Genomic DNA, 13,714 nt, shown 5'->3' with positions numbered 1-13,714 from the left:
TTTCACTTCAGATATCTGAATAACACAGCCTTCTCTGAGTGTTTGCCCCATCATGCGTTATTGCAGTCTTTTAGGAAAGGATACTTAGGGAAAGACAGAGCAGTGCAGAAGCAAATTTTCTCTGACAAGGCTAAAAGAATTTGGCAAACAGCTTTGAGTAAATTGCATCAAAACTGTTCTTTCCACCAAATCAGTTGGAAATCTTAGAATGCTATAGCTAGGTTCCACAGCCATGTATTTTCTACCAAATGATATCAACTTTTTTAGGGCTGTCAAGCGATTTAAAAAAAATAATTGTGCTTAATTGCACGATTAATCAAACTGTTAATAGGATACCATTTATTTAAATAGTTTTGGATATTTTCTACATTTTCAAATATATTGATTTCACTTACAACACAGAATGCAAACTGTACATGCTCCCTTTATATTTTTATTACAAATTTGCCCTAAAAAAAAAAATAGTATTTTTCAATTCATCTACTACAAGTACAATAGCACAATCTCTATCATAAAAATTGAAGGTACAAATGTAGAATTATGTACAAAAAATGTATTCAAAAACAAAACCACGTAAAACTTTATAGCCTACAAGTCCACTCAGTCCTACTTGTTCAGCCAATCGAGCAGAACCCCCTTATGAACATGGACACGTCCTCTGGAATGGTGGCTGAAGCATGAAGGGGCAAATGAATGTTTAGCATAACTGGCACGTAAAGACCCTGCGATGCCAGCTACAAAAGTGCCATGCAAACTCCTGTTCTCACTTTCAGGTGACATTGTAAATAAGAGGGCAGCATTATGTCCTGTAAACTTGTTTGTCTTAGCGATTGGCTGAACAAGAAGTAGGACTGAATGGACTTGTAGGCTCTAAAGTTGTACATTGTTTTGATTGTAGTTACATAACACAAATGTAGATTTTTTTTTGTAAGTTGCACTTTAACAATAGAGATTGCAGTACAGTACTTGTATGAGGTGAATTGAAAAATACTATTTCTTTTGTTTGCCATTTTTCAAGTGCAAATATTTGTAACAAAAATAAGCATATAAAGTGAGAATTGTCTACTTTGTATACTTGTAATTGAAATCAATATTTGAAAATGTAGAAAAACATCCAAAAATATTTAATTTCCATTGGTATTGTTTAACAGCGCAATGAAAACTGCGATTAATCACGATTAATTTTTTTGAGTTAATTTTGTGAGTGAACTGTGATGGATCAGCCCTACTTCTTTCGTATTTTCCAAGGACACTCCTAATTTTTTGTTGTATTCCAGTTTGTCTTTTTGCGGGGGGCAAATAAGCCTGCAGAAAAAAAAAAAATTGGGTGCAGTTCACTGTTCTGACTGAGGCCACAGCTCTTGTTGGACAGAGGTTGCCTGGTATCCTATTCCCAGGCTACCTTTGGTGCTGTTGTCACGTTTCAGCTCTGTCTCCAATGTAAAAGTCACAGGATAGCAGATCAGAGGAGATGTGAGCAAGAGAGTGTGTGCATCACACACAGCATCTTAATTGCAGGGTCTGAATAAGTTCCCTTAATTGCTCTTGTGACTGCCTTATTAGTAGAGCAAAACAAAGACATGTACTGGTACAGTAACAACTAAACATTAAGGTTCTGGGTATTAGACAAAATATTCTAATTGGCTGGTTTCAGAGGCTTGATGTCTTAACCATGTTTAAATTAAAAATGCATGTGACATCACTAACCTTGTCATGGGTTCTGGCTTATTACAATGGTTAACATCAATTTATGTAAATAAGGTGTCAAAGGAAATAGTGAATCTTTTCTCTACTCCTTCCTTTTGTTCATGTGTAAAACACATACTACAGGTCTTGGGTTTTTGTGCCTTTGCTTCTACCTTCTCCCTGTTCCTGTTCAGTTGCTAAACTTTGCAGGCATCTGATAGATTATATCTTCAGAAGGTAAATTGGCTCCTAATTTTTTCTCTAACAAAAGTAAATTCTCTGAGCTGTCTGAAAAATACTGCAGCTGCTGGAGAGGGGTAGCTCATTTGTCCTCTAGCTGTCTTGCTTGAAATACTTCAGAGGCACCTGGACTGCTGTTCTCAGTTCAGTGTAAAGCTAACTTTTGGAGGATTAGAGTAGGAAATGTTGACACTTTCGTAAGTTCCTTTCTGAGGGAGACATAGAGGGATGCAGATCAATATTTCTTAGATTTTCTCTTTTGAGCACACAGGAGAAACCTTTGAGAGTGTTCAGTTTACAGTCCCATTAATATCTGTGAAGTTCTAGAGGGCCATATATGGCTCACAGTGCAGTTTATACACTCAGAGCCCAATCTACTTCTCCCTCTTGGCTGCTTAGAGTGGAGGGGTCTTTCTGAATGTTAAGAGCTGGGAAAGAAGAATGAATACCTTTTCCTACCCTCTGAAGCAGGTTCTTTGTTGCTCAGATACTATAGGGGGAGAGATACTTCTGAGGTACTTGGGTTTTTTTATTTCACTGGTGGTCTTTCTTTGAATTTGGCTATTCCACACTGCAGAATATGTTCTTACTCCTACTTCTGAGTAAGGCATGCTGCTGTGATTACTGCTGCACTTATTCCTTTCAACTACTGCCAAGGTAGACTGAATAGGTATGTATGTAGGTAAGAGGGAGCATTGGTGGGTTAGGGAAATGAACTTAAAATTCAATATTAAAAACCAAAAAATAGGCTATATAATTGGCCTTATCCTTGTGCTTTAACACGATTCAACTGAACTTTTAAGACTCTATTTAATGCTTTTTAAAATAAATGCTTTTAAGAAACTGTGCATTGTTCATAGATTTCTTGGGTAGTTGAGGTATTGAATGTGTTAACTGATCAAACAACTGGCTGTGTTCATGCTGTATCTGTAAACATTCTGGTAAATGTGAAATTTGGGAATTGAATAATTAACTGTTAAATTTCTTGTGAAGTAAATATTGCATACTGCGGATAGCCATTCAGGTAAGTGCAGTGAAGGGTCTTACACAGTGATACAAACTAGACAATACAGATACTTTCTAAAGAATCCTGGTCCAATAGGACCTGGAGGATTCATAGAATCCAAGGCCAGAAGGGACCACTCTGATCATCTAACACAACCTCCTGTATAACACAGGCCATAGAACTTCTCCAAAATAATTCCTGTTGAACTATAAAGCATACCTTCTAGAAAAGCATCCAGTCTTGATTTAAATGTTGTGATGGGGAATCTACCACAAACCTTAAGTTGTTCCGTGGTTTAATTACGCTCATTGTTGCCAAAAAAAAGGACTAGGCCTGTGTTCAGGGTGTCATGGTCCAGAGAATTCCAGATAGCCCTTTCCTTAAGCGCAGTTGCTCATTGAAACTCCATCTATATGTGGAAGCTTCTTAGTCAAGTAATGACACTGCTCCTTTCAGAACAAAGATCCACCTAGTTAGAGAACTTACATAAGGTCAGCACCAGAGGGAGTGAATTCTCTTGATGTGGGCCTCAGATTAGAGCAAAACGCTAATACTGAGGTTATCAATTTATACATGGTTGATTTGAATGTGCAAGAGCAACCTTTCCACCGTAATGTGGCTGAAAACAAGGTTCTGGGGGCTTGGAAGAATTTTTTTTTTTTTTTTTGGTGTTTGCTTTTTATGAGAAATATAACCATTGTACACATTGAAAAAAATAGTAACTACAGTGTAGTAAAACATGGCAAACCCATACAACTGCTACCCTCCACCTCTTCACATGTGCTGCTGAAGTCAGAGTTCAAGTTCAGAAAGGGTGGGAAACTTGAACAGGAGCTGTGTGATCTCAACTTGTAATTTAACCAGTGAAGTAGTTTTTTTTCAGTAGCTGAATACAGCTGGCAGTCTTCAGTTAGGAGAGGCTTTGGGGTGAATAGCTTGAGCTGATTAATAAAATGAACTTGAAGTATTTTGCACATGTGACCAGATCCTGGGATAATCAGCAGTTCAGTTTACAGTTCTGTAACCTCATCATCTTCAAATCAAAGTGACTTGATGTAACTGTTAACAAGTAGCACAAAATTTGCTTCATGTAAGATATCCGGTTTCTCTTGCGTTGCTTTTTTTTCTCTCTCTTCTCCCTTCCCCATCAGTTGAAATTCAGCTTCTGGCTTTGTTTATATATAAATTAAAATATCTGTCCTATTTAGGTGCCAATGATTCTAGTTGGCAACAAATGTGACTTGGAAGATGAAAGAGTTGTGGGAAAGGAGCAAGGACAAAATCTAGCAAGGCAGTGGAATAACTGTGCATTCTTAGAGTCTTCTGCAAAATCAAAAATAAATGTTAATGAGGTAAGGCTTAATACCTTATGAAAAATGAGTGAATTGCTTTTCTAACAACTTGCTGCTGCTTCTTGCTATCTAAGGACAAAATTCTGAACTTCATGTTAAGTTCCCTTAGATTTCAGTGGGCAGAACTGTACCCTATTGCTGCAAAAAATTTTACATTGTCAGATGTTTGTAATTAAGACTTACCTAGCTGTTTACAGCTAGCTTCCTAGTATAAACTTAAGGCTTTGGGCTTGCAACTGCTTTCATTTCTGCTTGTTACAGATTTTTCACCGAACATGCAAGCAATTAATTATTGTACTCAATTGTTCATTGAAAACACATTGGGCAGAACACTTGCGCTCTTGCTTTTTCAAGTTTTTTGACTCTTGTGATAGAGATGGAGCTGCAGGGTAGCTTCTTTGGAGACCAGTAGGGAGTATCCCTGCCACAAGAAATGTGTTGTACAAAAGTTGTTACCAATTGTGTTAATATAAATGATCTTTTGGGGTCTTGTAGGCCTTAAGCAGATCTAATTTTAAACTATATCACAGCTAATATGTATACTTTCCTATTTAGAATTTCTGGAGACTACCTGTTAGCCAATAGATAAATCCATTTTGTTAATGGTAAAAGTAATGCTTTTTATTGGATTAGAACTTCATGCAGTAGAAATGGATAGGAATAGACTATATTCCAATGTGGAAAATGCCCCGGGAACTAACTAGTGCAGCTACAACCTATGAACTTGTTTCAAGATGTTCAGCGATTGAGAGGAGGAAGAACCTTATTTATAAGTGAAGCACATGCTATTTAATTGTAGTATTTAGATCTGATTGACTTGCATCTAAATTAGCATTCTCACGAAATTCTAGTCCTCATACAATTCCAAATTAGATGTGTTCCTACACTTTCTGTCCTAGTTTATGCATTTTTTGCTGTGAGCTTTTCAATTATTGCCACATTTTACCCCTGAGGAAGCTGCTGAATGAAACTTTTATTTTGATTAAAAATCAGGATAGTCTAATTTAATAACTCGTTTAATATCTGAGTACTGATTTTTTTCTCATATTTAAACACTAAATTGATGGATCTTATCAAATGTGTAATTTATATCTGACTGGTTAAAAGCATGTAACATTCTAAAATATACAGTAGAATTCTAGTAGAATCCTCTTAAAGGGACATTATCTCTTTAGAAGAAGTGATTCTACAAAAGACAAACTGCTTATGGCTCAATTTTGTCCACTGTATTTGACCTGAACACTTAATTACAAATCAAAATGATGCATGTAGTTAATCGTGTTGGAGTGTGAAATACGAAATACAGTTCAAATATATGTGGATACAGGAAACTTTGCCTGCAAGACAAGCTGCTCTTGGTGCTAAGTGAAGTATTATACCTTGGCAGCTTTAACTAGAGGGGGAGACAGAAAACATGTAGTCACATTTTAAATAGATCGCAAAACATGAAGGTTTAAACGTGCACATTTTTTAAGTGAACAAACGCATGAAAAGCTTAGAGGCTAGAAGTCAGAGAAGTGGCTTAAATTGCCTAAACTAAGAACTTCTTGTGCTCGCAGATCTTTTATGACCTGGTGCGGCAAATTAACAGAAAAACTCCAGTGCCTGGAAAAGCACGCAAAAAGTCATCGTGTCAGCTACTTTAATTCATAGATGTATTGTAGCTCTGAGCCAGGTAAGCTTGCTCACTTTCTTAATTTTCTCAGCTTTTTTGTTGATGAGCTACCACTAACCGTTTTCAGAGGTTCAATTTAGCTATTAAAGAATAGGAGTGCAAAATAGGATCTGAGGTTGGTTGGTTTGTTTGTTTGTACATAGAAATAGAAGTATTTAAAATAGTTTTTTGGGCTCTTCCATTCCAGAGTCAAATGCAAAGGCATGTATAAGATATGCCTCTCGCACTGATGGACCAAAATCTTTTGACTGGCTAAAAAAACCACCTTGCATAGGCATCAGAAAATGTAAATATCATATGAGATATCTTAAAGCATTAAATGTAGCTAGCCAAAAATAGGCAGGCTTGTATGAAGTCGGATTAAACAAAATGTATCTTACTGACAAAATTGCAGTTCTGGAAGACTGTAGTATACTACAGCTAAAATGTCATCTTTTGGTATGTGATTTGCTGTAAATATGTACATAGGCTTATAGAATGTGTGTTAAGCTATATTTAACAACTTGCTCTGGACTGTAAGAGCCTTGTGTAGATTTCCCTAACTTAAGAGTACATTGTCCTGATAGAGGAGTTATTCATTTTTATTTTTTTGAAAGATAAGTTGCAATGTGTATATTTGGAAGCGAGCTATTGGTCAAAATCATGTTTCATATGCATCACTCCTTGAAACTTTTTTTACCTGGAGCTATTGGTTTACTAGATTAACTTTTTTTGGTGTGACAATTAACTAATGCCTTATTTTAAGAAAGCTAAGAGCAAGCTCAAGCCTGCACTTTTTTTTGGCAAGATTTCTGAGAAATTGGTGAGTCACTGACATCACAGGGTGTCCTGTGATTTCCTTTTTCCTGGTCACTTGCGTTTTCAGCCTGGATATGGAGACAATGCTATACTCTTGTGGTTGTGCTGTCAGTGGATAACTGTCACTGGTTCACCTTGATTCTTTCAGGTGTGTTGTCCCCCTTCAGTAGCCTGTTCAAATGGATAGGATTGCATTTCAGTAGTTCTATTCTTTCTGGTGTTCTGGTACAGGATTGCCTCAGCCCTCCCACTCAGTGTATTTGAAGCTTGTGTGAGTGGAAGGAGTTTTGCTGTCTGAGCTATGGTATCATTAGTGCCATGATAACATGCAGACCTGTCTTAAAATTCAGACCGTGCATGGTCTTGTCTTTTCCAGTATCTGGCCAAAAAAACAGTCTAGGCTGAGTGAAGTGTCTGAATCCAAATAAAATTTGAGATTGTTTGGTTCCAGAAGCATCTGGAGAGATTGTCAAGAAAAAGGTAAACTGATGGGTCTGGACCAAAACCCTGGATAGATGCCCCTGAACACTGGTAGAAGTGGTAGTATTCTATGCATTAATAATAATCCATACCCTAACTGCATGGTTTGGGCTCATCACCAGTGTAAAATGCAAGCTGGTACAGAAGTGAAAGTTAATCTGCTTAAACTCAATCATGTGTAGAGTTTATCCAAGAATCAAGCAAACAAAGATTTTTGTTCATGGCTGAGTCACTGAAATTTTAAACCTGGTACTACAAATTGGGGGTTTGATACTTTGCTGCTGCATAGTCTCACCACTTCAATCACTCTACATCAGAATCACAAGGTTCTAATAGCAAATGATGGATGCTACTGTTTAAGGTCATTTAAATGCATTCTGCCTATATTTCCCTAATCCCATTAAATTCACACTGACAAATGGTGTGCCTATGGGGCATCGGCATCCACCTGTTTGGTATTTTTGCTCCCCATCTAATGTCTTTACAAATCCAAGTGTTGGAGATTAGTTCTTCACATGACTGCACTAGTGACTCACAGTAGGCAGAGCACATGGAAAGAAATTTTTAAAGGAAAACTTAAACTCCTGCTTTTCATTGCTTCTTAATATTTAACAAGGAAGGTACAAAGGTAGAAACTACACTTAATTTACACTTATTTTTTAATAAACCTGGGGTACCTCTTTGGGTAGATTTTTTTTTTTTTTTTGTTCCTCTTCCCGTATAATGCTACGTTCCCATTTCAAAATTTATCATAACTTCTCCATCTGATTAGTTTTCTGAAACTTTTAAAGAGGCAGCTTCCAAGGCTGTTTTCATTGAAAGGGTGAAAGTGAAAGGTGTCCAATTACAGTGAATACCCATGACTTTAGAGTATTGAGGCAAAAGGCCAGGTAATGCACTAGTACACAAGTAATAAAATGCACTTATCAAACTTCAGTTATGGTGACACATTGGCTGATTGGCCCATAAAGCTAGTCCCCCTTTCTCACAATATCCTCCTTAACCAATCTGACCTCCTTTTCTAAGGTCCCTTTTATAACTAAATTGTGTTTAATGTACTTGTAAAATTTTGCTTTTGACCAAAATACACTTGGAAAAAGATCTTTAAAACCCATTTTGTTGAACTAAATCGGTTCATGAAGGGTTGGATTAAGTGTGCTATAAAAATTTTCGAAAGTTTTTAAAAAAAACCTTAATTTTCAGAGCCCTTTTAACAATTTTTATTATAATCTTCCCTTGTACCTGATTCAGAATCTGTCAAATGCATCATTTCACATGACTTAAAGAAAAAAGTTGCTGGTATAAATGTCTTACAACTTTTTACTTTCCAGTGTGAAAGTTGAGGCCTGTTTCCTAAGCATGTGCGTGAGCTGTTTCAGACCAAATGCAGAACTTTTGAGAGCTGATTTTTTGGCGGGTGGGGGGTATGTGTGTTAGTAAGAGGTAATGGATATTTAATTTTTTAAAGGGACATAATTTAAATCAAACTCTACCTATTGTTGCAAGTTGCACTTAAAAATACGACTGTATTTCACTGTTAAATTTCATTAGATTTGAAGTTGACGTCACTGGGTCTATAAACACTACTGAGTGAGGGTCTTAAATGCTACTTTCAAAATTTACTAATTCACCTTTGTTACACTGAGATGCAGAACTCTTCAATCCTAGAAAACTGTGCTTTAATACTAATCTCCTGTTTCATCATTACAGGTCTGAAGAACTGTTGCCCAATTCAACAGTGCCAGCATTCCAACTTTATTAAACCTACCAACATTTTAAATGGACTTTCCTGTGGTGGTACCCTTTAAGAAGTGGATGAAAGCTACTACATCAGTTTGCACATTGTAATCACTTTCCAGTGTCACGAGAGATTTTTACTTATAAATATTCTAACTGTATGCAACTGGTAAAACCAGAGCCTACATCCAGTATTACTGATAAGAGACATTCATCCACCGATGTTGTACATGTATGAAAACTGTGTACTGTATACTTCAATAATCCCCATACTTTCTATTGGAGAGTACAATAATGTAAATCCTGAAAGCACCACTATTTTAGCATAATAAAAGAAAGTCCAAAGAGCTCCTATATAGACTACTCCAGATAACTTTGCTTCATCGGTATTTGTAGCTTATTGTAACTTTTTTTAAAGAAATACAGGATCATCATCATCATATTATACAAAACCGCTTTGATTAACACAACAGCTTTAGTTTTTTAATTTTAGGAAAAACCTGTGGAGACAGTGATCTAGTCTTTAAAATAAGAGTCCTTTCAGTATGTCTGACTAAAGACATTGCCTTTAATATCTGTTGGGAAGGAAATGTCCAGACTTTTCAACCTTTTATTGTATGTTTCCTTTTCCTTGTTTACATAGGGAACAATGTTTATAGTTGTGTGTACAGTGGGGGTCTACAACAAGAAGTGTATATTTTAAAATGATTTTTTTAATGATTTAACAATTTTGTAAATCATTTTCAGGCTTCTGCAGCTGTAGATTCTCACTGTTAATTCCCTTGCTTGCTCATGCATAAGTGTATTTGCAATACCAAATATACAGGTTTTAGTACTTTTGCCTGTTAGTGATTGTTTTACATGTGTAACGTTTTGGTTGAGATGTTAAATGGTGGAAGAGTACTGTGGATGTGAATGTGGGAAGTAATTTTAATCATGTGTAATTGGTCACAGGGCCTAAGTTGCAGTAATTAACTTTTGCTGATTTATTTAACAATGCCTTGTTGCTTTGTATGAATTAACGTTTGGGTGTAAAGATTGTGTGTATATCCAACAGGGAGCCACAGTATTTAAATTGACCAACCTAATGTTACAACTGCTTTGAGGTGGCCAAATGTAAACTAAAAGCCTTAATTAAAAGTGGTGCAATTTTGTATGACTTAGCATCAGTAGTTCAATAAATTTGGATTGCCATGCAAGGGCTTGCATTACAATTATCTACTACTTGAATGTTTTGTGTAGTGTTTTAACAGTGCCAGTAAATACGGGTTTAACAAGTTTAGACATAATGTGCATTTTGCACTGTGAGGCTTCATAGATCTTAAGACCAAAAGGAACCATTATGATCATAGTCTGGCATCCTGCATAACACAGGTCATAGGAATCCATCCAGTTTAATATGGGTGAGTAAGTGCCCATTGATGACCAGGACTACAAATGTTGTCTAGTGTTACCTAGACATGTGGGAGGTTCAGAGCACTAGTGGTACCACATTGAATTTTTCTTTCCCTGTGGAAAAAACACTAAAGGAAGCGATCTATAAAAAGGGTTTTTGATGTTCGGTGGCTGTTCTGGGGTACTTGAAAGTGTTACCTAACTATTGTGTTTTTATACAATTACCTTATCTCTAAAATCAGCATGTTATGACTAAAGTCTTTATGAAGTGGACTAACATACTTCTATTTGATCTTGGGCAAACTTACTTATTCTAATAAATATTTATGCCATGCTAGGTCCAGAATTAGCTCTTTTTCTCTCTCTCACACTCACACGCAGTTTAAACACTTTGCAACCTTAGTCAAGCACTTAGTTAGGAAATAGTAGAATTAAGGTTGCCTGTGCCACCTTAATTCAGCCCCTTGTTTGCTTATGCATTATGATTGTTTCTTACATGACATTATCACATACTGCTTTTTCCACAAGACCCCTTCCTCGGTCAATACACAGAATAGATGAATAACTGCTCATTTAGTGAGCACCACTATTTTGTTTTATCCTCATTGTCAACGTGTGTTACTGCAGATAATTCAGTTTTCAGTTAAGGGTTTGAATAATTTCCTCATGGGGCTTTCTGTGGCACTTATCACTGTAATATGAGTGCTTCACAAACATACATTAATTTTAAAACATCTCTATGGGGTGAGGGAATGATGTGATACCACCATCTGTAAAATGGGAAGCTGAGGCACACATTAAGGTTCAAAAATTTCTAATTGTGGATACCCAGCTTGAGATGACCAGGACCTAATTCTTGAGAGTACTTAACATTGTGAGGCACTTTGTATGTTCAAAGCCCAGCTCTAATGGACTTCAGTTCTAGCTGTGAATTTCAGCATATCTGCCAATTGGAACCCTGAGCTTATGCCCAGGTGCCTGAACTCTAGTCTGCTGCCTCATCGCCATTTGCCCCCTGCTGCCACTGTCTCATCCAACATCAACAGGGGCAAGGCCCCCTACCCCACCCTGACCGGGAGGCACAGCATCCATTGCTTCCTGGGGGCTGCCTTGCCCCACATCAAAACTTTTGTGTGGGCATTGTCATGGGTGGTGGGGCCCTTGAAGCAGCCTCCAAGATGTATGGGAAGGTCCTCTACCTGACATCAGAGGCTGCTGCCCAGGAGGTAGTGGAGAAAGGCATCTCAGGGATGACTTCTTTTGTGCCCCTCAAACCCCTGGAGGACCTAGGTGTACATGTCTTCACCTCCATCTCACCATTCCTCCCTAACACTGCTCTTCAGCACTCTTAGGCTGAGCCCTAAGGACCCCATTCTCTGCCATGTCATCTTGTTCTGCTGACAGACTGCATAGCAAGGGGAGCTTGGAGGGGTCATTCCTGGTGCCCTGTACCAGGTCCATTCATTAGGGAAGGCTTGCTGCTTCCTCTGATGGGTTTTGGGGAACATCCACAGGGACTATCTCTTGGCCTGGTGTGGAGGGGTGTCCAGCACCTGCACTGCTCAGGAGGGTGTAGGCCCTGCTTCTGCTGCTGACCTCATCTCCTCCCCCAGCTGATGATCCTGCTTGGGTGCAGGGGTTGCCCTCCCTCCCATGCTCACCCAAGATGACAGATGCTGCTCTTGATAAAAGCCTTTCTGGCAGGTGGGAGGAGGTGTATATAAAGAAGGTGGTGATGATGAGAGGTCCTCTCCTGGGCTATCTCAGGGGGAGACCATTTCTGCTTCCCCTGAGGTGATCTCTCTCTTGCACTGTGCACCACGCCCTCCCCTTCTGGTCAGCCCTTCAAGGATACCCTAGAGGCCTGGGTACTGGCTATGAGGAGAGGAAGTGCAGCAAGCATAAGTTCTGGTGCCTGGTTGGATCACAGAAACCCACCTGATGTGCCTAGACTACCTCTGAGCCTGTTTTCCCTGCCAACTTGGAACTTCAGTCTCTTGCCTGGTTTGAGCCAGACACACTTGCCTGCTGCAAACAGATCCAAGTCTGAACCACATCCCCCCACAAGCTGCAAGCTTAACTGAAAACTTAAGTGCTCCTGTCTCCAGCACTCAGATACCCAACTCCCACTGGGGTCCAAACCCCAAATAAATCAATTTCACCCTGTATAAAGCTTATATGGGGTGAACTCATAAGTTGTTATCCCTCTATAACACTGATAGAGAGATGCACAGCTGTTTAGCCCCCAGTTTTAATACCTACTCTGGGTTAATTAGTAAAAAAAAGTTTTATTAAATACAAAAAGTAGGATTTAAGTGGTTCCAGGTAATAGAACAAAGTGAATTCCCGAGCAAAATAAAATAAAATGTTCAAGTCTAAGCCTAGTACAGTAAGAAAACTGAATACAGATAGAAAAGGAGTACTTGTGGCACCTTAGAGACTAACCAATTTATTTGAGCATGAGCTACAGCTCACTTCATCAGATGCATGCCGTGGAAACTGCAGCAGACTTTATATACACACAGAGAATATGAAAAAAATACCTCCTCCCACCCCATTGTCCAGCTGGTAATAGCTTATCTAAAGTGATCATCAGGTGGGCCATTTCCAGCACAAATCCAGGTTTTCTCACCCTCCACCCCCCCACACAAATTCACTCTCCTGACCAGCAGGAGAGTGAATTTGTGTGGGGGGGTGGAGGGTGAGAAAACCTGGATTTGTGCTGGAAATGGCCCACCTGATGATCACTTTAGATAAGCTATTACCAGCTGGACAATGGGGTGGGAGGAGGTATTTTTTCATATTCTCTGTGTATATATAAAGTCTGCTGCAGTTTCCACGATATGCATCTGATGAAGTGAGCTGTAGCTCACGAAAGCTCATGCTCAAATAAATTGGTTAGTCTCTAAGGTGCCACAACTCCTCCTTTTCTTTTTGCGAATACAGACTAACACGGCTGTTACTCTGAAACCTGAATACAGATAAAAATCTCAACTTCAGATGTTTCAGTAAGCTATCACAGACTGGACTCCTTCCTAGGCTGGATCCAATCCTTTCCCTGGTACAGTTCTTGTTCTAGCTCAGGTGGTAGCTAGGGGATTTCTCATGACTGCAGCCCACATTGTTCTGTACCACCCCCTTATATAGCTTTTGCACAAGGTAGGAATCTTTTTCCCCCTCTCTGGGTTCCCAACCTTCCTTCTAAATGGAAAAGCACCAGGTTAAAGATTGATTCCAGTTCAGGTGACATGATCACATGTCCCTGTAAGACTTCATTACCCACTTGCCAGCACACAGGTATACAGGAAGACTTACAAGTAAATAGAGTCATCTACAGTCAATTGT

At 38.6% G+C, this 13,714-nt stretch overlaps 1 protein-coding gene across 2 annotated transcripts in view; it reads left to right on the top strand.

Moving 5' to 3' along the window:
• The window catches only part of RAP1B (RAP1B, member of RAS oncogene family), a 76,085-nt gene extending 65,887 nt beyond the window's left edge, over positions 1-10,198 (top strand). For both annotated transcript variants that reach the window (XM_073327835.1, XM_073327836.1), the window contains exons 6-8: positions 4,141-4,284; positions 5,844-5,959; positions 8,948-10,198. In XM_073327835.1, coding sequence (XP_073183936.1) covers positions 4,141-4,284; positions 5,844-5,930 — 231 coding nt within the window. In that variant the 3' untranslated portion in view covers positions 5,931-5,959; positions 8,948-10,198. The remainder of the gene's footprint in view (positions 1-4,140; positions 4,285-5,843; positions 5,960-8,947) is intronic.
• Positions 10,199-13,714: the final 3,516 nt, after the last annotated feature.

Source organism: Lepidochelys kempii, chromosome 1 (genome assembly GCF_965140265.1).
Source record: "Lepidochelys kempii isolate rLepKem1 chromosome 1, rLepKem1.hap2, whole genome shotgun sequence".
NCBI lineage: Eukaryota > Metazoa > Chordata > Testudines > Cheloniidae > Lepidochelys > Lepidochelys kempii.
Note: the sequence above shows the minus strand (reverse complement) of the source record. Positions and strands in the feature narration are given on the sequence as shown.